The 26,710-nt window shown below is 45.2% G+C and overlaps 1 protein-coding gene across 7 annotated transcripts in view; it reads right to left on the bottom strand.

The window, feature by feature from the left end:
- The window catches only part of chd3 (chromodomain helicase DNA binding protein 3), a 44,275-nt gene that overhangs the window by 7,246 nt on the left and 10,319 nt on the right, over window positions 1-26,710 (bottom strand). For 2 of the 7 annotated variants that reach the window (XM_061237070.1, XM_061237067.1), the window contains exons 17-39: window positions 26,154-26,275; window positions 22,199-22,372; window positions 21,713-21,854; window positions 20,663-20,794; window positions 20,315-20,432; window positions 20,098-20,222; window positions 18,901-19,132; window positions 18,221-18,390; window positions 17,285-17,462; window positions 16,103-16,189; window positions 15,717-15,802; window positions 15,437-15,570; window positions 14,845-14,989; window positions 14,012-14,174; window positions 13,526-13,659; window positions 12,912-13,122; window positions 12,281-12,385; window positions 11,922-12,053; window positions 11,308-11,416; window positions 10,684-10,816; window positions 8,457-8,652; window positions 5,471-5,634; window positions 4,909-5,035 (exon numbers count right to left, since the gene is read on the bottom strand). In XM_061237070.1, coding sequence (XP_061093054.1) covers window positions 4,909-5,035; window positions 5,471-5,634; window positions 8,457-8,652; window positions 10,684-10,816; window positions 11,308-11,416; window positions 11,922-12,053; window positions 12,281-12,385; window positions 12,912-13,122; window positions 13,526-13,659; window positions 14,012-14,174; window positions 14,845-14,989; window positions 15,437-15,570; window positions 15,717-15,802; window positions 16,103-16,189; window positions 17,285-17,462; window positions 18,221-18,390; window positions 18,901-19,132; window positions 20,098-20,222; window positions 20,315-20,432; window positions 20,663-20,794; window positions 21,713-21,854; window positions 22,199-22,372; window positions 26,154-26,275 — 3,319 coding nt within the window. Of the gene's footprint in view, window positions 1-4,908; window positions 5,036-5,470; window positions 5,635-8,456; window positions 8,653-10,683; window positions 10,817-11,307; window positions 11,417-11,921; window positions 12,054-12,280; window positions 12,427-12,911; window positions 13,123-13,525; window positions 13,660-14,011; window positions 14,175-14,844; window positions 14,990-15,436; window positions 15,571-15,716; window positions 15,803-16,102; window positions 16,190-17,284; window positions 17,463-18,220; window positions 18,391-18,900; window positions 19,133-20,097; window positions 20,223-20,314; window positions 20,433-20,662; window positions 20,795-21,712; window positions 21,855-22,198; window positions 22,373-26,153; window positions 26,276-26,710 lie in introns of those variants that run through there. The other 5 variants (XM_061237074.1, XM_061237069.1, XM_061237068.1 and 2 more) reach the window with 4 other exon arrangements.

The following is a 26,710-nucleotide window of genomic DNA, read 5'->3' as shown; positions in this document are numbered from 1 at the left end:
AAAAAAGCAACTGCAATCTTTTTTTCCCACTTCAATACGCAGCAATAAAACAAGTTACTTCCTTAAAGATCTGAGGTAAAGTGCTTCAAGCATGCTTGGCTTTCAAAGAATTCTGATGTGTCACATTGCAGCACATTAAAAAGAAAAGCAGTCTGAGGAGAGAATCAGGTTTTGCTCACATCAGCAATGTGGTAAATGTATTTCAACACAGGACAGCAAGAGAAAAAAGGAAAGAAAACAGAACATTCACATGACCTAGTGATGTTATTTTTGGTTGGTTTTTAGGAATGTAGGTTAAAGGGTGACAGTCCATCCAGGATCTGTCTTGTGAGTAGGTGGGACTCAGCAAGGTCGCAAGGCCACACAGTCAAGGCTGCTGTGTTCACAGTGCTGTGTTCTCTCGATCGTGGGCTGCATGTTAAAAAGGGGGTTGGCCACAGTCACAACCAAGAAAGCTTCTGTTTATTTTGGCCATAAAGAGTTTACCGTGTCCAACTCAGTTCGGTCAAACTCTAATTCCAGAGAGACTAGGAGATTTGTTGGTTGCAGAGTGAAGGGACAGTTAAGTCTTGGCAAGTGGTGAAAAGCAAACCAAGGTTTACAAAGATCTCACGATATCTCTCCCTTTTAATTATCTTTGCCCATTGTCAATGCAAAGTGTCTGAACTAAATTAGTATTGCAAGGAGCAACATGAGAAGAAAAGCAGTTCTCTACAATTTGATTTTCACAATACAGCACAATTTGTAGACCAAAACATGCTTGTTTGTTCCATTACACCAAGATCCTCAAATCCCTTCTAAATAAAGAAAAACTGATGTGAATGAGTCATGACTTTACCATTTCTGCAATGCTCAATTTAGAGTACCACAGTGTGTTGTGTCATTGTGTGAGCTGTGTCACAGTCAGGAAAAACTCCAAACAAAGCTTCCAGGTGCACATCATCTTTACTACCTAGTAAGGTATTTTTACATAAATAAATGTAGAAAATGAAGAAGTTATTAAATTTGCATCCACTCACAGTGCTGTTCAATCATCCTATGAATCCGGTTTTGTTAAAGCAGCTAAAAGCTTGCTAAGATAGCAATGACGTGTTGACGAATTCAGAAGCCCTCTTTCAACAGTGCAATACATTGAAATGTCATCATGATTATTTCTGCAAACATATTTCAGTTGTGATAAACATCTGAGCATTTCTGAAAACAGTGAACAACCATGACTGAAAAGAGAATCTCAGCAACAGCAAGTCAGTAAGGCACCAATTAAAGTCGATATGTACATCCTTATTCAGCAATCCAGAAGCAGTGAAGTTTTATGATCTGCTCACATACTGTATAAAAAGCCAGAATGATGTCTGATATGTTAACACAGGTTATTTTTCCAGAACAGAAACAGCTGACATGCACAAAAGGTAAGACTAAGCTAGACTAATTCATGCCAATGCTAGACTAAATTAACTTGTTTAATGAGCACAGTGCTAATTTTAAAAACAAAACACAAAACAAAACCGAAAGCCATATCCTTCAAATAAAATGCGTCCTGTGATATATGATGTAGGACTTTTCAGCATTCATTCCTGAGGTACCATTTAAAGTCAAAATTAGTCATTTTCCTGCAGTCATTTGTGCTTAGGGTAATTGGAATACAAGGGAATAGGCCAAATTTGTGTTTAACTGATTCAACTGTAGCTTGTCGGCATCTCAAGCAAATTCATGGACATCATGGTCAAATAACTTGCACTTTTAACCACAGTTTCCCCAAGTTGAGGTCTTTCCCTCAACTTCAGTGCCAACTTGTTCCATGTGAACATCAGCAGGTTTAGCAGTTCTCGTCACTGAATCTCTTGCTGAATCTGCCCCAGCAACCATCCCACTTTTCAACACACTATGTATCCCTCATTTATTCAAGTGTGTCTTTAATTTCAGAACTTTCTTGTATTTCACAGGGATCAGTTGTCCCCAGGCCAAGTGAAAGCAATCATTGAGAGTCCCAGTTCTGTCAAACTGGGAAATTCATTAGGATACACAATTATGTGATACTAAACATCTAAAAACTATTACACAAGCTCTGAAACCAAAGAACTGGATGTGCTGCAAGTAAAGCACTGTACTGGTGTTGAACCCCTGCTTAAGGGTACAACATTAGTATATAAAAACACATTCCTTTGGTCAACAGTTCAGCACCCAAGTCACTGCACAGACATCCACATCACATCAGGTCTTCCTGACCAAACCAACACCTATGCCCACACCTGTTTTTCTCAGTAGCACAAGGACAAACGAGATCAGATTTTCTGGTGGCATCAAGACACTTGAAATGCTATCGATTTCATTCACCCAGATTTACTTGTGGACAGCCTGGTGGTACCCACTTCACAAAGTCTCTACTCAGCAGCTGACATTGTGGCCATTAATAACAGGACATCACCATTCTGAGTGCCGGCACACCAGTCAGAGGAAACAGATGTACCAACACTGGACACAGGCATCCCATGCATCAGAGTTTCCAAAGTTCCTCTCTGAAGAATTACTAATGAATATGTCTGGAGCTACGCAACAGCTACGCACCTGATAAGTGCTATTTGAAAGATAAAGATTCCAGTAAAATCTAGACCAGACTATTGTTAAAGAGAAAGGACTACAGATTGCCAAAACGTGACAAAATGAAAATGATTATGCCCACAAATATTAACTTAAAATGAAGGTTTTTGTGCAATATTTGTTTTTAAAAAGATGTATGGGCGGATGCTCTCATATATAACTGGATCTACAATTAATAAATCCAGAGAACTATCTTGGTTGTGTATGTTTATAGTTCTCAGAACTTGGACTTGTCTTACACCCACGGTCCAATAATGTAGCACTCCAAACTTAATTTGTTGCTGAAGAACTTCATTTTATTTTTTAATGCTTTCCCCATTTCTGTCCCAAATATGGAATACCAAGAATTCTACTGTATATTTCATCAGTGCTAACAAACATTTTCTCTCCTCTGTGATGCCAGCTGCCCCTTCTTATCCCACTGCACTTCACAAACCGGGCTCATGCAGATATGAGTCGGCTGCCCTGTGTCCTGTAAGATAGGCTGTTCCTAATACGTTGCTATATATGTAATGCATCTTGTAATAGAATGCATTACACATTGATATGTATGCATATTGATATGTATGCATATAGTATGGATGATTTGTACAAATATACAGTATATACAGTATTGTGGTAGAAACTGGGGGCTCTTTCTCCTTGTCAAAACAACAATGGTTTATTACTCACATGGACTCTTTTCTGTTTGGAAAAACAAGGGAAGATTTACTAGTGTGTCCTTCTGCTGAGTGCCTATATATTATGGGTCCCTGCGTGCACATGGGTTCTCAGCAGGCGAGGTAAATGTATGGTCAGAGTGTCACTTCCTAAAACTCCCTTTCCAAGCAGAATAATATATGGCAGGAGTCCTGCGCTTTTTTCTGTTTGTCTTTGATTAAAGATGGGTGAAAACTTTCAGAGAACTACAAATGATTGTACTTCTCTCCATGATCATGTAATAAAGCTTGACCAAGATTTAAGTCTGCGTAGACCTGAATTATTCTGAACTGTATTATTCGACAAAGTATATATATATATACAGTGGCTTCAGAAAGTGATCAGACACCTCTGCTTTTTGCCTACTTTATTGTGTTGTCATTTAAAATAGCCATTTTGCCCATCAATTGACAGCCAACAACCCACAATGACAGAGTGAAAACATTTTTAAAAAGGTTATTGGCAAATTTATTAAAAATCCAAAACTGAAATCTGAAGTATTCAGACCCTTTGCCGTAGCACTTCAAATTGTAGTCAGGTGCATCCTGTTTGCTTTAATTATCCTTGAGATCAAGAACATGATTTGAGTCCACCTGTGGCAAATTTAATTGATTGGACATACATGTAGTTTAGAAAGGCACACACCTGTGTATGTAAGGTCCCACAATTCACATTGCATGCCAGGACAAAAACCAAGTCATGAAGTCCAAGGAACTCTGTAGACCACTGCGATAAAATTATGCCAAAGCAGAGATCAGGGCAAAGGTATGAAACCATTTCAAAAGCTTTGAGTCTTCCCAGGAGCACAGTGGCCTCAGTAATAGTGAAATGGAAGAAGGACACCAGGCAAGAAGGGCCTTGGTCAGGGAGGTGACCAAGAGCCCAACGGTCACTCTAACAGAGCGTTGGTGAGACAAAAATGTAACTCTTTGGGCAGAACCCCAATTATGTCCAACAAACACCAGGCAATGCTGATTACCTGGCTAATATCATCCCGACGGTGAAGCATGATGGCGGCAGCATCATGTTATGGGGTGCTTCTCAGTAGTAGGGAGTTAGGGAAGGATAAATGCAGCCTAATACAGAGAGGTCCTTGAAGAAAACCTTCCCCAGAGTGCACGCAACCTCAGACAGAGGCGATTGTTCACCTTTCAGCAGGACAATGACCTGAAGCATACAGCCAAGACAATGCTGGTGTGGCCTCAGGACAAGTCTCTGACTGTCCTTGAGTAGCCCAGCCAAAGCCCAGACTTAAACCCCATCAAACAGCTGTGGAGGGACCTGAAGATGACAGTTCACAGATGCTCTACAAAGTACTGAATTAATGGTCTGAATACTTATTATCATGTTAATTATTTCAGTTTTAGATTTTTTATAAATTTGCTAAACACATGTTTTCACTTTGCCATTATGGGTTATTGAGTGTAGATTGATGGGCAAAAATAAAGTGTGTAAAAAGTGAAGGGGTCTAAATACTTTCTGAAGCCACTGTATATATTCATATGTATGTGCGTGTGTGAGTTTGTGTGTGTCTGTGTGTGTTTGCAAAATAAAACCTCATTAGTAAATTCTTCAGCAGACTTCAGAAAGCCTCTTGTGTGGATCACTTACCTGATATGAAAGACCCAGGGGGCATCTGACTGTAATTTGCCCCTCCCAGAAGTAAGGCTCCTGTTGGGGCAGGGGTAAAGGGTGCCCCAAAATTTTGCGGTGTGGCATAAGGCCCTGGGGGTATTGGCTATAGAAAGAGAAAAAGGAGAGATGATTGACTTCTATTCCCAGAGTGTGTATATAGGTTGCAGTATAGACCTCTATGCACTAACTGCAGTGTATCATCTTAATGCTTTGTTGACCTGTGTTTTGGGAGTCATCTAATCTCTTGTTCTATTGTGATGAGTTGGGCTTAGAGAGATTTCATGTGTCCACAGTGAGTAGTGTAAGTGTGTCTACAGTATGTAAGATGCTGAACACTGACGCAGTAGAAAATCTGAGCTCTCTGAGTGTGAGTAATAAAGAGAGCACACGTGTGAGGGACATGTGCGTGAGTGTTTGTGTGCATAGGCTAGCAGTCAGTTGGTATTCTGGCTATCTGATGCTGTGAGCTCTGCGTTAATGTTGTGAGCTCTGTGTTAATCTCGTGTGCGTGTGGGTATGTGTGTGTGTGTGTGTTTACCGGGGGTGTGTGTGTCTCTGTGCCCTTGTTGGCCAGTCTGCTCAGTATGCTCCTCTCAGACATCTGCAGGCGGGCGGCGATGGGCGGCACTCGAGCGAGGGTGGCAGGCAAACGTGTCACATCTGCCTTCATGTCACTCAGCAGCTCCTCCAACTGGTTGAGCACTGCAATTACAATGGCCAATCAGAAGCTGGGGGGAGAGGCCTTTTGTAGCACGGTGTGGTCAGGGTAAATCTGTATTGGGTAAAACTTCAATAAAAACTGTTAAAGTATTGTGCAATATGCATTCTTTCTATTGTGCAATATGCATTCTTTCTGGATGTAGATTTAAAGGAATATAACAGGAAAAAGGGCCCATCAGAACACTGTTCCTGCATGCGCGCACACACACACGCAGACACACACACACACACACACAGACACACATAGACACACACACACAGCTCAAACAGGAAAGGCTCTTGACAAGATCCATCCAGTGCTGGCCAGATGAGTCAGATCACACCGCTGCTTCAGTATTACTGAGTGGAATGTTTTCCAAGAGGAGACAAACTACAACATTGAGGTCTTCACAGAAACGGTCACTGGCTACATCAGTAAGTGCATCGATGATGTTGTGCCTAGCATCACTGTTCAAAAACCCTGGGTCAACTGAAATCCACACTATGCTCAATGTATGGAGAGCTGCCTACAAAAATACAAGCAATCCAGCTATCAACTAAGAAAACCCACGAAAAAGCCTTCCATGGCTCTAATACTAGGTACATGTGGAGTGGATTGAGGACAATCACAGAGTCCTCCAGACTTGTGTCTGACTCTCTCCCAAATGAGCTGAAGACATCCTGAACAGGTTAGACGATAGCTTCATCCTCCAAGCCATAAGGCTATTAAATTCATAAATCATAATTCATAACCCCTCATAACTGTTTTATTGGTTTGTTCTGTCTGCACTGAAACACTTGTCTGGCATTTTTTTATTTTATTTGCACTGGTTTTTGCATTGGTCTTGTATAGTTTGCTCTGTCTTTAGTGCCACACTGTTGGCATTTACTAGATATTGTTTTATTGTTGCACCTGTTAATGTACATTGTTTGCATTCATTTTATTAATTCATTATTACATTATTGGCATTTGGCAGACGCTCTTATCCAGAGCGACGTACAACAAAGTGCATACCCATAACCAGGGATAAGTTCGCTGAAAGACCCTAGAGGGAAGTACAATTTCAACTGCTACCTGTACAACAAAGATAAGGACGAGGGCCTTTTTTTTTTTTTTTTTGCTTACCTAACCAACTAAAAATACCGATACACAAAGCACATCACAGAGACAACAATTAAGGTTCACAGGGAGGTAGGGAGGGATGGGGAGAGGTGCTGCTTGAAGAGGTGTGTCTTCAGCTTGCGCTTGAAGGTGGGGAGAGATTCTACAGTTCTGACCTCAACGGGGAGTCCGTTCCACCACCGTGGAGCCAGAACAGACAGTAGTCGTGATCGTGAGGTGGAGGTTCGGAGAGGGGGAGGTGCCAAGCGGCCTGTGGAGGCTGAACGAAGAGGTCTGGCAGGGGTGTAGGGTCTGATGATTTTTTGTAGATAAGCTGGGGAAGACCCTTTAACTGCTTGGAAGGCTAGCACCAATGTTTTGAATTTGATGCGAGCCATGACAGGCAGCCAGTGGAGGGAAGTATGCAGGGGGGTGAGTATTTGGGAAGGTTGAAGACCAGACGAGCTGCTGCATTCTGGATGAGTTGGAGGGGTCTGATGGCGGACGCTGGGAGGCCAGCCAAGAGGGAATTGCAGTAGTCCAGGCGGGACAGAACCATCGCTTGGACCAGGAGCTGGGTCGAGTAGGGGGTGAGAAAGGGGCGGATTCTCCGTATGTTGTATAGGAAGAACCTGCAAGACCGGGTCACCGCTGCAATGTTCTCGGAAAGGGACAGTCTGCTGTCCATCACCACGCCGAGGTTCCTTGCACTGGGTGACGGCGTGAGTGTGGTATCCCCGAGGGAAATGGAGAGATCCAGATGGGGAGAGGTTTTAGCAGGGACGAATATCATTTCAGTCTTGCCTGGGTTGAGCTTTAGATGGTGGTTGTCCATCCAGCTCTGGATGTCCCTCAGGCAAGCAGAGATACGGGCTGAAACCTGCGTATCAGGCGGCGGGAACGAGACGAAGAGTTGGGTATCGTCCGCGTAGCAGTGGTAGGATAGCCCATGTGCAGTGATCACCGGGCCAAGGGAGCGAGTGTAAAGAGAAAAAAGAAGCGGGCCTAGGACTGAGCCCTGGGGAACTCCTGTGGCGAGGGGCCGAGGTGTCGATACCGAACCAGCCCAGGCAACCTGGAAGGAGCGACCAGAGAGGTAGGACTCAATCCAGTCCAGGGCAGTGCCACAGATGCCCGTTGCTGACAGGGCAGACAGGAGGATGGAGTGATCCACAGTGTCGAAGGCAGCAGAGAGATCTAGGAGAATGAGGACAGAGGAGAGGGAGGCTGCTCGTGCGGCATGGAGTGACTCACTGACGGAGAGGAGCGCAGTCCCTGTTGAGTGGCCCGATCTGAAGCCAGACTGATGGGGGTCTAGCAGGTTGTTGTTAGAAAAGAAAGAAGAAAGTTGAGTAGAAGCGGCTCGTTCTATAGTTTTAGAAAGGAAAGGAAGAAGAGATACCGGGCGGTAGTGATGTGGGCCCTCTTGGAGGATGCCGGAAAACAGCCGGAAGACAGGGAGGAGTTGACAAGGTTGACAATTATCTTTAATGTAAGTAACTGTAGAGTTCTCAGATTAAGCATTTAATTCCCAGCAGCTGCTACTTTGTACTGTTACTGTGCATAAGACAAATACATTTGGAACTTGAACTTGAACACATCCACGCATACACACACACACACACACACCCACACACACACAATCCTGTGTTCACACACATACACACACACACACGTTCCTGTGTTCACACACACACACACACACACACACACAGCCCCTCACCCTTGTGCAGCACTGCATTAGCGGGCTTGTTCCCGGCCAGCGACTCCTTGCTCAGGTGTTGGTGTGACTCGGCAAGGCATTCCACCTCAGCGAATCGCGCGTTGAGGGCCATGGCGGGGTGAGTAGGGTCCTGAGTCATGTTCAGGTACGCCGCCCTCCGCAGCTGCTCCTCGATCACCAGGGCCTGCTCCAATAACTGTGCCATCACGACCACAGGAGCAGGAGAAAGGAGGAGACCACAGAAGAAAGAGAAACAAACAGAGGAGCAGGGGAGGGCAGGGGCACAGAAGAAAAAGGGAGTAGAGTGTTTAGAGACGGAGGGTTGGTGTGTTGGTATGCCATGGAGGGTGGGAAAGAGAGAGACAAAAACTGGTGAAATCTACATTGTACACAATTGTGCAAAACCCCAAACAAATGCAGTTGGCTATCATAATGTTTGTCTTCCTTTTCCTCCCTTCTTGTGTGAGTAACCACTGCAAACTCAAATCTTGTCTGAATGCATAGGACCACATGTATTACAACAGTGGTATGCAGAAGAACATCTCTGAACACACAACGCGTCAAACCTCTAAGTGGATATGCTACAGCAGCAGAAGACTTAAGAAGTCTAATAAATTCCTAATAAAGTGCTCACTGAGCGTAGTTCCTTTAGACTAAGATTAACTAAATTAAGTAAAATTGTATCGCCAATTTCACTTTGTTTGATTTTATTTCAAATAATTGTTTGGGGTGCCAATACTTTTGCCAGCTGTTGTTTTCAGAAAAAAATAGATTACTCAATAAAAAAACATTGAAAGTAAAGGCATTGAAATAAAAGTATATAATTTTCCCATATGTTTGAACATAAAATATATGTCCTTATCTATGTTATTATATGCAGCCTTTTTTTCTCCATTGTTATTAAGGGTGCCAATAATTCTGGTGCCCACAGTATCAAGATTTGGTCCTTTTGTGCAATAAAAACCAATGTGTTGTAAAAGTTTTTTGGCACACAGTGGCTCAGTTTGCGGGAAGGAAGCAGGGCAATCCGAGGACCACACCTACTGGTTAAGTAGGCACACACCTGGACTACTTTACGAATTAGTCCAGGGTTTTAAACTGTGTGCTTTCCACAGTAGGTGGCAGAGACAGAGCTACAGAGCTACAGAGCTGAAAGCAACAGTCTGGTTTGATTTAGTTTGCCTTTATTATTTTCACCCAAAACCCGTGTGGGGGAGGGTGAAGACTTTGTGTTTATTTTTAAAGAAACTCTATCTCTCTCCCCGCTCAGCAAGGGATGTGTCACGATATGTTTTCAATCTCGTTTTTCAGTGCAAATCTCCATTAACTCCATTTAAGTTTAACTTAAAAATAAAAGAATAGCTGCAACAGGGATCAACATGACTCAGTATTGAAAAGAATAATACAAATAAAAAGATAAGCACACATTATTGTCTACCTTGAGGACACTCTTTAAATGGACAAAAGTGACAACATATTATGAGAATAACTAGTGTGACAGTGTTCTTCCTTCATATTGCTGATTCCTGAAATTTCCATTGTTTTTTAAATGAATGTGTCACAGTAAAAGTGTAACATCAGGAGGGTACAGACTAACATCCTCTCCAATGTGCTCCACATATCTTCACTCTTTAGCCCAGCAGCTGGTCTGTGCAGCTATTGGGATGGAGGCCTACCCGCAGGCAGACCACAGGCATGCTGTCAATCATTCCTACGCCATGAAGAAGCAGGGAATACTCTGCCAACTATTCCATCACTGGCATGAGTTTGTCATGTTCAAAACCAACCACAAACTACTCCAGTCACAGCTAGTGATTAAGTGAACTGTGCAAATAAAATATTAGTGCATTACCTTTCTATCATCATAAAAAAAAAACACACACATACACAAACACCCACATACACAGACACACAAACAGGATGGAATAAGAGAGGTTTAGGGAAGTGAAAGGAATGAGGATGTAGAGAACAGGATGTGAAACGTGAAACAGGCAATAACAGGAAGAGTTTTTAGTAAATGCAGCCATCAGCACCGATATTCAATATTTCTCCTCGTGACATGCACTGGACTTGGCATAATCACTGACAAATTGGCACACAAGCAGCTACTGGAGGGAGTTCAGTTGGCTTGTTGACATGGTGTTACATTACTTCGGGTAAGTGTTGAATACGTCAAAATGCATCACAGACACTTTATCCCCCCTCCTGTTTTGGTTAATATTTGCACCTTGAAACGGCGAGCAAGGAACTTGTTCTTCATCTCCAGGAAATTGCCCTTGTTGGCCTGAGTTTTGAAAGGTTCATTGACGATGGCAAACTGTGGGTCATTCTGGATGTCTTGCCACCGTGCATACCCGTGACTTCAGAAGAGTTAAGGAAAAACGGCACAGGGAGCAAAGAGCAGATGGAAGCAGTTGTGGGAGAATGAAGAGACGTGGGGCTGAGGGGAGTATGGGAATGGAGTTGCAGAAGGGTGGTGTGAGCGGGAGAGTAATGGGCAGGAAAAGGAGGTTAAAGGAAATGGGGGCTGCAGCAATATTCTTTTCCAAATTACAGCATTTCCAAGCATTACACACAGGCACAGTTGACTGAAGTACAGGCCAAATATTTGCTAGTAGTTGATATCTGGCCCGCCCTTCTAATGTACTTTCTACCCTTTCGCTTTAATCTCCAATATTCCTCAGAACTCAGATAAATCAGCTACAGAAAACAATACAACGGAAAAGGTCACCCCCCTCCTCTGAATATAACATAACATGCAGAGTCACTTGGTGAGAAAGGGCTCACTGATGATATACAAAATGGACACTGCTACAGTGAGCTGCTCCACAGCGACAGTTGGCAAGGATACAGCACGATGCCTGCAAGCAGCCAGAAGTCGTGCCGCCGATGCCAGATCTCGTTCATCTTCCCTGAAGAGATGGCCGCCCGCTCCTCGTTCTGCCAAAGTGTGTGTAGCTCTGTGGGCAGGCGGTCACGACATTCAGCCAACACTGGAACAACGCACCACGCTAACCCTGACCACCCATAAAACTTTCACTGCACATCATCATTATTTATAGGATATATGAGCAAAGCCAGACGATTGCAGACATTTAGGAAACGGGGTATTCTGGGACAAAGGGCTCTGTTCTCAGTGAACTGATGTATTCTAAGATGGGGTACATAAGTGCTCACAAGAACAGCTGAAAAATCCGTGCATTTCTGCAGACACATGTGCGGGATATTTTAACTCAATGATATACACATGAGAACTGGGTATGGCTGATGCATTGAAAGTGCTTGGTAAAATGTGCGCACAACCCACGCATATTCTACAGTTTACAGTAATGAAGAGAAGGCACAATGAGCAGGATGAAGCACGGCTGTGTGCTTCCTGAACCTCTATAACCCCATGGCCGGGACACCTCTGTGGAGAGAGGAAAGTGAGCGGACGCATGCAGTGGCATAGCCGGCCTGACATACCGGTGAAGCCCCCGTCTGCAATGTTGAACATGAACCGTGGGCGCTCACTCTTTCCGTTGCCCCTGACAACTTCCTCCTTCAGGCCCTTGCCCTCCTTCCCAGCATCCCTTTCTGCTTTGAGTTCCTCTGTACCTGGGAAACAGTTATGCTCTGTTTGAATCTGTTACATTAAAGAGGCAAATTTTACATTCAGTCTGTTCCTCCGTTACCGTAAGAGTCCATTTTTCTTTTAACATACTCTGATATGCCTTTGTGTTTACATACCAGTGAAATCAAAAAGTAACAATAAAATGACACTGAGATACTGAAGTTTATGTTTTGGGTTTAAGCCCTGGATAACAGAGAGAAACATTATTCACCTTTCATAACCTCAGGGGGTTGGCCTTCCAGCTTGTCTTTGCTGCCAGTCCTTTGCAAGGGGGTGGTGGCTTCCTCCGATCTCTCCTCCTCTGCTTTCTCTGTCTCTGCAAGAGCAAGAGCGAGTTCTCATTGCTTTGCCCACCACCTATAGCCATCCAGCCGCATTTCAAATGTTGCTTTAGAAATTAACTTTTTATAAATGCATTGAAACACAACAAACTGACATTCTTCATAGCATCCCAAACATAATTTATCAGCAGAATTGATCAGTATGATGAGGTATGTATGTATGTGTGTATGTATGTGTCCTACTGCACAGAAATGAGTGTGGGTTATCATCTGGAGGTTCCATGGTGGGACAAATAATTCATACCCAGGGGGCCACAGGGATTTAATGGAGTAACCTGCATAGAGGATGTTGCAGCAGTATGATGGGCTTACAGAGGTTTTACATTACTGTAAGTTTAGCATTTAAAAAATGGGAGGGGACTAAATCAAAGCAAAAAACAAATGAATGCCTGAAGGCAGTTGGAACTCGTTAGAATGATGTCATTAGAGTTACACTACTGTACTGCATACATTGGATGATACCCTGTGCCGTGCTGTTGTGAAAGGTGTGAGACAGGGTACCTTGTTTCTCATCTTTAGCAGTAGGGGGTGATGTGGGAGGTAGACATTTTGTTGGCTCAGTACTGGGTTCCTGCTCTGGGTTCTCCTCCTCTGTCTTCTTCTCCTCAGATGGGGCTGCTGGCACATCAGGTGTATCTTTCTGCTCCTGCTCAGACGCGACTCGCTCTTCTGAGTCTGGCTTTTCCCTGGGAGGGTCATCCTGTCGTGCTTCCTTACAAGTGACAGAGGGAGAGACAGTGGCACATATGAAGCACATAGGATTCAAATGGAAGCTAAATGAATCATTTGAAGCTAGTGCGTTTGTAAATAATGTTATTCAAATTGCCCGTCAGATTTAACCACATCAATATAATATATTACCTTCAGAAATATTACATAATACTTTCAATATTATAGTATTATAATATTAACAGAGGGTTCTATTCAATCAACATGTAAAAAATATAAAAGTAAATTTAATTTAATTGTTAGTCAAAGGACAAATGTTGACTTGTGTCTGAATGTCTGGCATTTTTGAATATGCAGGCGAAATCCAAGGCCCTGGCCCCTGGTCACAGGCAAACAGGGGGGCTGGACCCCCTGTAGTTCCAGAGCAGGTGGATTTGAGCTCTTACATCTACGGGGTCTATGCCATCGCTGCTCTCGTTCTCTTTTTCTTTGTCTTTCTCTTTGTCCTTCTCCTGCCCTGGCGGACTCTCGCCCTCCTCCTTCTCGTTCTTCTCCAGTTTGTCAGGGGGCAATGGGGTGGCTGTGGACACAGAAAAATCCAAAGGGTGGATCGTCATGAGAAGCGTTAGACTTTGCCAGAGATCCTCAAAGGAGGGGTATTATCACATTATCACCACGCGTCTGACGACACTGCTGCAGATTTACAGCAGCTATGAATCATCTCTCCAGATTGGAGGAGGTATGAGCCATACCTAGTGCGTATTTGCAGTGTGTGGGTGTCTGACTACGGTGCATTAACTGCGTAGGGAAGTGTAGGGAAGATTTAGAAGTGCCTGGGTGCCCCCTACTGGAGATATGTGGCATACACTGCTGTAAATTGAAAGCACCTGGTTTAAAGTTGTTGTTGTGCAATGTACACGACAATGGCGTACCTGGTTTAGAGGTGCAGGGGGTGTTGTTGTAGCTGGGTTCTGGGGTTGGTGTGGCTGTTTTGACAGGGGAGGAGGCACGAGATGATTTCTTGGAGTCTGCGCTGACCTCGGACTTCAGCTCTGGTACGCTCCACCTCCCGTTAATATGCTCAAACTCCTGGACCTGGACAACATCAGCACACAGTCACGCATGACAAGCACATGGGGAGGAATCAAAAGACAAATTACTGCAAAGACGCAACTGAACTGTAGCCTGTATTCTGTGAATTTCAGGATTTAATGTATCACAGATGTTTATGAAGTGGCTCAACCCTCTTCAGAGTGTTAACAAATTGCTCGTATTCTTTTTCCACACAATTCTGCACACAACCTTCTCAAAAATGATCAGATCCTTCATGGAAAACCAGACAGAATAATTCATTTTTCAAGACTTCAGGCACTAATGGCATTGTGCTGCTCTGACTCTATATTTCTGCATTTATTTGTAGGGAAATGCTTACAACCCCCATCCTCCATTTGCTCATATTACCAACAAAAAAGAAAGATTTAGAATGCTAGTTTGCTTTGCTGAATGGCTTTTTTTTTGAATGACCCTTTTTACCAGAAGGGTACTCATTGGATCCCAGGCATAACAACGAAGAGCATGTGCACAGAGCATCCCTTAAGATACATTTCTGGAGCATACATTTATCTCAGCCGTGCTTCTGGAATTTACCTCGAGCTTTCCGCATGGAAGCACTGTGCACACTTTCTTCTTTGCTAACGTTACCTATTGGTATCATCTGCTTTTCTGCCACTTCCTACCCCTTCCTTGGTGACCTCTGAACGCTGACCTTCTTTTTGACCAGAGACATGACCCCGATCCTGGTGAGCACTGGCTGCCGGCACAGCCCTTCTCTTGGCACCCCGTCTGCAAATGTCTCAGAGCCGTCTGCTACCGGCTCACACAGGTGCCGCATGAAGAGAGAGACATATGCCCTGAGGGAGGGAGTGAGGGAGGGAGAGAGACCAGAGAACCAGAGAAATGAGGAGTGGGAGCATGATGGAATAGGAGATGAGAAAAGACATGTACAAGTAGGCCTGTACTCAATGATTTCCCTGGTGAAATCCAGCTAAGACCAGCTTGAAATTACCAACTACCAGCTGTTTCAAAAAATAGCATGAGCTGATCAAAACTTGTTAAGTATGGAGCTGGTCTTAACTGGTCAACCAGCAACCAGCTGTTTCAAAACCTAGCTTGAGCTGAGTAGCTTGAGTAACAGTCCATATAATAATGTTATGAACAGTCAAGCAGTACAGTCCATAGAGCTTTGTGATAGCTGAAGAACAGCAGCAGTGATATAGCCATGATCTTCACTTCATCTGGTCCCTCCTCTCTGACCCCCACCCCAACCCGTCCTTCATCTGTCCCTCTCTTCCGCTTACTTGAACTCTTTCTCCATCTTGCCTCGCAGATCCCGGACGAGCCACTGGCAGGAGAATGCATCTTGGGCAGGCATGCCCCATCGCATCACTGCATTCAGGAACGCCTTGCGTTGCCGAGTGTTAAAGCCCAAGACCTGAAGGAAGAGAGAGGAAGAGAGAGAGAGAGAGAGAGAGAGAGAGAGAGCGAGAGAGAATGTCATCTGAATAAAATCCTACGGAAAGGACATTTAATTTTCAGAATTCACATAGAATATGTAGCAACAGTTATAATGCTATTTACCTCAATGTTACCCCCCACTCTGGCCAGCAGGGGGGGCAGTGGCTTGTCTTTCTCATTCCTTAGCTGGCGCCGTGACTGCCTGCGCCCTGAGAAACACAAAACGCGAGACCATCACATTGCCTTTAGTCTTCCCTCCTCATGTAATGTTGGACTAAAATTCTATTTTGTACTCTTGCCATTTTTTTAAGTGATGGGAATCAACAACAAAAAAGGCCAAGCATCTCTGTGTCTTCTTTGTTAATCCCCTGCCAATTCATGTGTTTACTAGAAGGTAGGCAGGCGAATAAATTGCCATTAATCAAGAAAAATATGATGGAATAACAGCAATATGCGTTTTTCCTCAACAGAGCAGAGCACTCGCTTTGCAGGCAGACAGATGGCCATACCTTCTGGCCTATCATCGAAATCCTCATCTTCTTCTTCGGAGCCCACTGAATACTCGGACTGGTTATCTGAAATACCAGCATGCCACTCTGAAACAGCACACGGTGTACCGTCAATAGGCTAGGCCCATCAACTACACTGCTCTCAGCTAGGCAAATGGCTCTACAAAACAGTCCGTTTTTAAATCTCTAGTCTTCTGAAATAACAATGCAATGGCACAAATAAATAAAAAAGAGAAAAAAAGAAAGAACACAATGTCAGAAGCAAAAGATTGCACAAATTCTCAAATTCACATATTACAAGACACAAGCCATCCTGCAGAACAAAAGCTGGAGTCAGTGAGAGCTTTGAAACCATTTCATAAGAGAACCAGGGTTGAAAACAATTCATAAGAGACAATGAGAGCAGAAATACACACAAATGCACAAATGGGACAATGCAAACAGAGAAAGTGCTTTTCATATTGCCAGCCTCACATGCATTACAGACACAATGCCTATGGCTCACAAATGTCAACACCAATGTAAAGGGAGGCGGCCTACCCCGGTTTCTGCAGATCCTCACCCGTTCCGCATTGCATTTTTATTTAGTGATGCCTTTCTACCCACTCTTGCCCTTTCTCGATGATATCTCTCCCTTAGAGTTCCAGGCTGACACCACCTTAAACATAGGCTATATCGCTTGACATTGGCTTAGACATCGGGAACCATCAGCACTGAACAGTCTTGGTCAGTGAAGTTCTGTCAAGTCACTAATATCTCCCCTCACCGCCTTGCTAACCTTAACTATGAGGCATGTAAATCAGGCCACTACCTGTACTTTCAGAATGTATGTATGTCTCTCAGTCTCCTCCTATGTCCAGGCCATATCTCTTAACATCATACATGTAATTACCTCTCACTTACATATTCTTGCATGGTCTATTTGAAGCCTGCATCAGTCTCTATATACAGTCTTTTTCATTATTTTAGGGCACTCCAGACTCACTCCTGAGTCACCGTCCCTCCCATTTTCCTAGTAAATTTTCTTTGTGTATTTCCACTTCTGTCTTACTTATATCCCATCTTCTTGTTACTTTCTTTTCTCTTCACCCCTCCTTTCTTTACCTCTAAGTATCCTCCACCACTTATTTCAGCCCGTTTTCGTAGCCTCTCCCACTGTCTTTGTTTCTCAGGTGTGCGTACCTTGGTCCTCCTGTGCAGTATCATTGTAGTTGACCTGCTTGCGGACCCTCTTGCCCTTGCCCAGGTTGCGGGCCAGGTCCTCCTGCTGCTGCTCATAGTGGTGCCTTAGGAGCTTCTCCCAGTAATCAGGGTCCACATTCTCCTCCTGCTTAATGATCTCCCTCTCAACCTCCTCAACCTACGCACATATGCACACACACACACACACACACACACACACACACACACAGATGCACACATGCACACACACAGACAAACACATGCACACACAAACACACACACACAAACAGGGCAGGTCAACATGAGGAGACCAGAGCATTCAAAACGCCTTCAAAATGCAATTTAAAATATAAACAATATAGTTATTGTATTGGACAATTAATGTTCAATTTTATATTAAATATAGATGCACTCAGTGAGAACTTTATTAGGTATTTAGTGGACTTGGACTAGATACAATCCCGGGAGATCAGCAGTTTCTGAGATACTAAAACCACCCTGTGTGGCACCAACATTCATTCCACGGTCAAAGTCACTTAGATCATATTTTTTCTCCATTCTGATACTTGATGTGAACATTAACTGAAGCTCCTATCCTGTATCTGTATGATTGTATGCATTGCACTACTGCCACATGATTAGCTGATTAGATAATTGCATGTAGGTGTTCCTAATAAAGTGCTCAGTGAGTATATATCCTATTTTTACTGATTTGGCTCAGAGGTAATAGCCTTTGTCATTTTATCCTCCTGTAAAACTGGGCCCCAACTTGTTCCATTAACGTGGCTACCTCCTTCAATATCCAGTCTCATTTTCTCTCTCTAGATACTGTAACAGTAAATGAGCCCAAGTGCTTGCTCTTTTGATGACCAAGAAATACTTTTTTCTTCCTGGTACCTTTCTCTACCATTTCTAAATATTGTCATTGTCACCCACCTTGTCCTCCTCCCGCACCATGTACTGTGCCACCTTGAAGGAGCTCAGGTACTCGTTCATGTTCTGCACGTCAGTGTCGTCTGTGGCGTCCTGGCTGCGGTCCAGCAGTCTCTCGATGGCTTTGCTGTCATAGTGAATCACGCTGCTGTCGTCGTCCTTATTGTCCCCCGCTAGGCACAGGCAGAGAGGGAACAAGAGGACAGGGTGATAGACAACAGGGACACCCAATAACAACAGAGTTAGGGCTTTTATAAATATACGCTACTCATGGCTGACTGATTGATCCCAGTGTTCCCTGTTACCTTCATAAGAAATAGTGACACCTTGCTTTGTCCTTACTCTCCTCTGCCAGCTGTCTTATGCGTATTCTTTTCTTAAACCCTCAAACCCTCCTCTACCATGATCAATGATCAGCAAGTGCTGAGACCGGCTGGTTTTCCACCCTCCCTTTACCTGGAAGTCAAGTGTGAAAACAGGTGTCTGGCCAATCTGTAACATTAATTACCCGGGAGAAACAGAAACGAGGACTTGATTTGGATTCGAGGGCCAGCGTTTATGATCTCCCCAGCCCTGCCTATTGCTCTCCCTTTCTCCATGACTCCAGTTACCTTCTTCCTCTTCCTCTCTTCCTATCTATCCATCCTCCATCTTTCTTCACATCATATTCCATCCTCTCTTACCCTCAATCTCATCTTTGAAGAGCTCTTCAGTGCCAAACTTGAGGATGTCGTCCAGCTCCTGTTTGCTCATGGACCCAGCTTTCGACCCCAGCCCGGGCCGCACCACCAGGTGCGTCAGCATCATCTTTCGCTTGGCCACCTGGGTGATGCGCTCCTCGACCGAGGCCCGAGTCACGAAGCGATAGATCATCACCTTGTTGGCCTGGCCGATGCGATGGGCGCGGCTGAAGGCCTGTGAGAGAACAGGAGGAAGAGAAAGCAGGGAGGAGAGATAAAACGGAAGAGGGGAAGTCAACAATTCAAAGGGGCAAATAATCAGTCCCTCCAGCTTTTCGTGAATGTGCGATTGCACATTGTAATTCAACGTGAAATCTTGCCTATGGTAGCCGAGCAGATTTTATATCGACACCAGTACTCCTATTAGCAAAATGCAGAAGTACAGGCATGACTTACAACCCATTTCAAGCAGTAGTAGTGAGCAGACTGATACGAGCTCAATCTAAATATGGCAGTCCTCATAGGCAGACTACTTGGTTGTCATCGTAAAAATACAGTGCTTATTAAAGCAGGTGGGGAAGTGAATATGCTGTTTTTTCCATGAGGGGATGAAACAATTCCACAGTAACATTAAAGCATTTAATTTGAGCTAATTAGTGGACCTGCACGCTCTCTGTTAATATCAATGAATGAATGGGGTAGCGTAGTGGTTAAGGTAAATGACTGGGAAACGCAAGATGGGTGGTTCTAATCCCGGTGTAGCCACAATAAGATCCGCACAGCCGTTGGGCCCTTGAGCAAGGCCCTTAACCCTGCATTGCTCCAGGGGAGGATTGTCTCCTGCTTAGTCTAATCAACTGTACGTTGCTCTGGATAAGAGCGTCTGCCAAATGCCAATAATGTAATGTAATGTAAAAAAACTATATTGTAAATAATATGGGTTAAAGGGGTAGGCTATGAAAGGACGGAATCAGCTGTACATTATGCATTTCAGTGTAAATCAAAAGTATTTCATATATTTTTGTAGATGGATAAAAGCATATAATAAGAAGCATATGTACAAAATGTTTTCCTCAGATGAAGTTCATATTTAAAGGAAATTCAGATGGTCCAAATAAATCTGAAATGGAAGAAGTACTTCCACTGGCATTGTAATGGGTTATAGTGACGGGTGCAGAGACAGACAGAGGGGAAGAATACCTGGATGTCATTGTGGGGATTCCAGTCTGAGTCAAAAATTATGACCGTGTCAGCAGTGGCCAGATTAATGCCCAGACCTCCTGCCCTTGTGGACAGCAGGAAACAGAACTGACATGCACCAGGAGCTGAGAGAGAGTGATTGAAAGCGAGAGAAAGTGAGACATGTTGTAAAACCACAGAAGCAAACATAATGTCTCGAAGAAAAGATGGCTCTCACCATTGAACCTGTCGATGGCCTCCTGCCGCATGGCGCCCGTGATCCCCCCATCGATGCGCTCATACTTATAGCCTTCGGAATCCAGGAAGTCCTCCAGAAGGTCAAGCATCTTGGTCATCTGAGGAAAGAGAGAAGGGGTGGGTCAGGGAGCAGGAGAGCGACTGTTTTATCGCAGTGGAATTTCACACAAGCTTCTGCATCACCCCTCAGTCAACACAACTAACTAATAACCTGTACTTCAATTCAATTCAGATAAACCCATCCCTCCCCTGTAGACCACACAGTCCTTGAACAGTGAAATGATTGTGCAGCTGTATTGCATCGCAGTATCGTGTTGTATCGTATTACCTGGGAGAAGACCAGCACTCGATGACCTTGGTCATTCAGCTTCCTCAGCATCTTCTGCAACAGCAGCAGCTTCCCGGATGCCTTGGTCAGAGCCGAGCCCTCATATGCCCCATTCGACGATTTTGGTGCCTCCTGAACATCACACGCAATAAAAACAGGTGTGATGTCAGCGTTGGCATCCTGAAAGCACTGACAATACGTGGCAGGCTTGCTGTGGAAGCACACAATCTTGGCGGCCTAGTCTTGACGGAGGACTGCACATGCACTTCGCTAGTTTAGAAATTATGAAAATGAACATAGCCACAACGGTATTAAATTGCTATAACAATGAAGAGCTTATTTTCCATAAGTGGTGACAACACAAACATACATATTTCAGAAAAGGAAACAACAAACAAGTGCACTGGATACTCTCTCGACAGTACTCTAATGTGTATGGAGTGGAATCAGCAGCTGTATTCTCACTGTCTGTGGCATGACTTAATCGAGTCTGTGAAACAGCATCATCTTTAACCTCATAAAATTACTTGATAACCATGTTTCCTGGCATGTTTCAGAAGAAAAGCAATAAGGCACAAAATGGCATATCAGGAATATTAGCACAGCAAAGGGTTCCAGTAACCCACTAATAAACACACAGCTGAGCAGTTACAGGCCTTTCAAGGACAGACCCAATGTTTCACTTTAAAATAAGTCCTTAGGAAGGCCTGTTCCCAACAGCAATACATTCTCTAAGACTGGCCATATGAAGGTCAAATAGACGGCTATTGGTAGGCAAGCACACATCCCCATGCATAGGTAATAAATCTTAGGTTCAGCTCTTTGAAAAATTCAAACACGTTTGTCAGTTCCTTTAGCCACATTCTAACACTGGGTTGGACCAGTATGTCTTCGTGGCAGCAGCCTTGTGAAAGTGGCATATTTGTAGGAACATGTAGCGGTTGTTAAGCTGGAAGCAACAGGAACCCTGTAGGGGTAGATACACTGGCAGCCAGAGAAAGTTGTTCCCATTGCAGCCAGAGATCTCAGGAAGCAAGTAAGGGCAATTACCGAGGCAGCCACAGGGAAAAGGTAGGGGTGGTTACAGCACTTCTTCAGGTCCATCATGATGTTGAGCAGGGACACCTGGTTCCCACCACCCTTGGAGTTGAGTGCTTCAAAGTTACGAGTCAGGATGAACTTGTAGTATTTCCTGATGGGACAGAGGGAGAGTCCAGTTAAGACACTCGTACTGTAATGGACCTCCTCCTCTTTCAGTGCCTGAAACAAATGGGAGGACTGCTCTCTTTTCCCCAGCTCGCCCTTTTCCTCCAACACTCAGGATGGAAAAATATTTTTGATACATTTTGCAGGAATATTTGCCTAGGCTTTGTGCATTTCTGGTAACCCATGAGGCCGATTATTACTGAAAGTTGCACATGAATTAGATCCTCTGTGCTCGCACAACAAAACCTGCACTCTTAGAAAGGAGTAAACATTTGAGATCTAAGACTTCCATCACATCCTTTCATAAGTTCTGCTCCCTCTCCTCCTCACTTCTGCATTGGGCTGAGCTCCACGCGGACAATTAGCTCCGTCTTGGCTGGCATGTTCTTGAAAACATCAGCCTTTAGCCTTCTCAGCATGTGGGGACCCAGCACGTCATGAAGCTTCTTGATCTGGTCCTCCTTGGAGATGTCTGCAAACTCCTCAAGGAACCCATCCAGGTTACTGGTGGGAAACAAGGGCATAAGGAGGAGGGGGATGAGAGATGAGTTTGGGATTTAGAGAGCTAGTTAAGCAGGCACATGCATAGTGTCCATTTATAGAAAAATGTCTACGGTACGGGTTCATGTGAGAAAGCATGTGTGTGTGTGTGGTGTTTATTTAGATTCAGTGAAACTGGGTTAGGTGTTTGTTTCTCTCAGGTAAGCTAGGCTATTAAGTTAGGCTATTGTTTTACTGGCTGGCAGGCCACAGCTTTTGTTGTAGGAGGAGCCAATACTTTGCACCCTGCTCAGGCTATTAGTACTGGCACACCTGAACTCACTTCAGTGTGCATTATTGTTCTGCAGTGGGTTGGTTGCATTTTCTGTATTCAGCGTCAGTGTTATTTAAGCAGTTGTGTAGCGCACCAGCGGCAGCGGTGTGCGGCAGCCTCGGCTACTTGCCTCGGCGTACGAAGTCGCAGGTGTACAAAGTCGAGGGTGTCTATCTACGGGTGTCCATCCAGGCTGTCCAAGAGCCTGATGATTGATTTTGTTTTTGCTGCCTGCCCTCATTCCACTGTGTAGTATTCCTCTTGTCCTCCCTAGTTCCCTCCATGTGTTTCCTTCCCATCCCTGTCCTCTCTCCTCTCCCCAGGTCCCAGTCAGGTAGGAGGTTCGCCTCCCGCCAACATGGGCAGAATATCTCTAACCTCATCTTTCCTCCCAGATCCCCTGGTATTGATCTCTGTGTGGCTGGTGGCCTCTGGAACTGCCAGTCCGCCGTCCAGAAAGCAGACTTCATATCTGCCTATGCCTCCCACCTCAACCTTGACTTTCTTGCTTTAACTGAAACGTGGCTCTCACCAGAGAACACGGCCACCCCGGCTGCCCTTTCTTCTGCCTTCTCTTTTTCCCACACACCCAGATCCTCTGGCAGAGGAGGTGGCACAGGTCTCCTAATCTCATCCTCATGGAGATCTAGTGTCTTCTCCTCATCCCTCTCCTTCTCCTCTTTTGAATTTCATGCGGTTTCTGTTACTCTGCCGTGCAAACTGTTTGTTATTGTTGTTTATCGCCCCCCGGGTCCTCTGGGAAACTTTTTGGATGAGATGGACATCCTCCTCAGCTCCTCACCTGTCAATGACACCCCCCTGATCCTCCTGGGTGACTTCAACCTCAACTCAGAGTCCACCCAGTCTACCTTTCTCTCCCTCCTCTCTTCTTTTGACCTTACCCTCACTCTTTCCCCTCCCACCCACAAAGCAGGCAATCTTCTTGACCTCATCTTCACAAGGAGCTGCACAACAACCAACCTCTCTGTAACACCACTCCATATATCTGACCACTCCCTCATCTCTTTCTCTCTTCCACTCTCCTCTAACACCCATCCATCTCTCCCACCATCCACTGTCACCTGTCGACGGAACCTACGCCACCTGTCTTCCTCCACCCTCTCATCTACAATCCTCTCCTCCCTACCATCTGCGGAGTCTTTCTCTCGACTGTCTCCCGATGATGCGGCTACAACTCTCATGTCCTCCCTCTCATCTTCCTTTGACTCTCTGTGTCCCCTCACCACCAAACTAGCTCGGGCCTCCCCCCCCCAGTCCTTGGCTTTCTGATGCTCTACGAGCTGTCCGAACCGAACTGCGGGCGGCGGAGAGAAAATGGAAAAGGTCCTGTCTCCCCAGTGATATAGCTTCCTTCCATGCCCTCTTATCATCTTTCCATTCCTCTGTCTCTCTAGCTAAATCTTCCTTCTTTCACTCGAAAATTAACGCGGCCGCCTCTAATCCCCGCAAACTGTTTTCAACCTTCTCCTCTCTTCTGGCCCCCCCTCCCCCCCACCCCCCTCATCACTCACACCTGATGACTTTGTCTCCTTCTTTGAAAAGAAGGTCGATGCTATTCGCAATTCCTTCTCCCAACCCTCCACCCCTGCTGACCCTCCTACCCTCCCCAACTCCCTAACCTCCTTTTCTCCCCTCTCTGACGCCGACACACTGAAACTCCTTACTTCCCACCGCCCAACCACCTGTCCTCTTGACCCCATCCCCTCTCCCCTCCTACAGTCTATATCTGAGGACATTCTCCCTTTTCTCTCCTCTCTAATCAACACCTCCCTCTCTTCCGGCACCATGCCCTCTTCCCTGAAGAGGGCCAGAGTCACTCCCCTCCTCAAAAAACCTACTCTTGATCCCTCTGCCCTGAACAACTACCGGCCTGTCTCTCTTCTTCCCTTTCTCGCTAAAACCCTGGAACGGGCGGTCTGCTCCCAACTGTCCACTTATCTTCTCCACAACAATCTCCATGACCCCAACCAGTCTGGCTTCAAGAGTGGCCACTCCACTGAAACCGCCCTGCTCGCGGTCACTGAGGCACTCCACTCTGCTAAAGCAAAATCCCTCTCCTCTGTCCTCATCTTCCTTGACCTGTCAGCCGCCTTCGATACAGTCAACCATGAGATTCTGCTCTCATCGCTGTCTGGGATGGGTGTCACAGGTTCTGCACTCGCTTGGTTTTCCTCCTACCTCTCTGGTCGCTCCTACCAGGTGACTTGGAGGGGCGCAGTCTCCGACCCTCAACCCCTACGAACTGGAGTCCCGCAAGGCTCGGTTCTTGGGCCTCTCCTCTTCTCGCTATACACCATGTCTCTTGGTTCTGTTATCTCTTCCCACGGCTTCTCTTATCACTCCTACGCTGATGACACCCAACTCTTCATTTCCTTCCCCCCCGACACCCAAATCACCACACAGATCTCTGCCTGCTTGGCTGATATCTCTGCGTGGATGACTTCCCATCACCTGAAGCTCAACCTTGCCAAAACTGAGCTTCTCTACATCCCTGCCAAGTCCTCTCCGTCAATTGACCTCTCACTGACTGTGGAGGACTTTGTAGTTTCCTCCTCCCATACGGCAAAGAATCTTGGGGTGACTCTTGATAACTGCCTCTCCCTGGCTCCACAAGTATCCTCCACTGCCAGAACCTGCAGGTTCTTTCTGTATAATATACGCCGCATCCGTCATCTCCTGATGGAGAAAGCCACCCAGCTCCTAGTCCAGGCGCTCGTCATTTCCCGCCTGGATTAATGCAACTCCCTCCTAGCCGGCCTCCCAGCGTGCGCCATCAAGCCCCTCCAGCTGGTCCAGAATGCTGCAGCCCGCTTGATCACCAGTCAGCCCAGGTCGGCTCATGTCACCCCGCTTCTCATTGGCCTCCACTGGCTTCCTATTGCCGCACGCATCCGATTCAAGGCCCTAGTGTTGGCATTTCAGGCTGCTAAGGGGACTGCCCCACATTACATACAATCCCTGATCACTCCCTACTCCCCAGCTAGACCACTCCGGTCTGCCAGCTCTGGTCGCCTTACGGTTCCCTCTCTACGGGCACCTGGCGGTCGAGCAGCACGTTCACGTCTGTTTTCCGTTCTGGTCCCTCAGTGGTGGAATGACTTGCCTACCACTGTCAGGACAGCAGAATCCCTCCCCCTATTTCGAGGCAGACTCAAAACACACCTCTTCAAACTCTACCTTAGTCCTCCCTCCTGACTTACCCCGCCCCCCCCTTCTGATACCCCTATCCCTGTCTAACCCCCCCCAAAAAAAAAAAAAAATAAAATAAAATTGCACTTATGATGACGACTATATGTTTAGAACAGCAGTCCAGGTGTATTTTCCTAGTTCTGGTTGTGATGCTTTGACTTGTGGTAGAACCTATGCACTTGTAAGTCGCTTTGGATTAAAAGCGTCTGCCAAATGACTAAAATGTAAATGTAAATGTGTGTCAATGTTCATGGTGCATACTTGAAGCGGTTGGGCGTGAGGAAATTGAGCAGGTGGAAGAGCTCCTCCAGGTTGTTCTGCAGTGGAGTGCCTGTCAGCAGCAGCTTATGATCAATCCTGTAGTCATTCAGCTTCCTGAAGAACTGACACATAGCAGGTGAAGTAGCAAGAGATATGAGACACATATGCCATAACACATGGATACACAGACAAAACCTACCCACAATGACTCATCTCTTTGCGCTGTACTTTGACTTGACTTTGTACCCTGACCTATTGCCACTTCCATATCACCTGTCTCAATTTGTTAGCCCCTTACTTTGTACTTTGTATTTTAATCCAGAATTTGCATTTGTATTTATCTTGGTGCTGTAGTTGCTTATGCTATTGACTTGGCCTATTTACCATGTGTACTAGACTTAATGTTCATGGCTGTACAACGGATTCTTTGTAAATAAAATGTAATGCAATGCAATATTGTACTGAAGCTTTACTAAATTATAATGTAATATACTGTCGTGTAATGCATGGATTTATATTAAACAGATTGAAATGTCTTTGCTTGATGCTGGGATGCA

Source organism: Conger conger, chromosome 3 (genome assembly GCF_963514075.1).
Source record: "Conger conger chromosome 3, fConCon1.1, whole genome shotgun sequence".
Taxonomy (NCBI): domain Eukaryota; kingdom Metazoa; phylum Chordata; class Actinopteri; order Anguilliformes; family Congridae; genus Conger; species Conger conger.
Note: the sequence above shows the minus strand (reverse complement) of the source record. Positions and strands in the feature narration are given on the sequence as shown.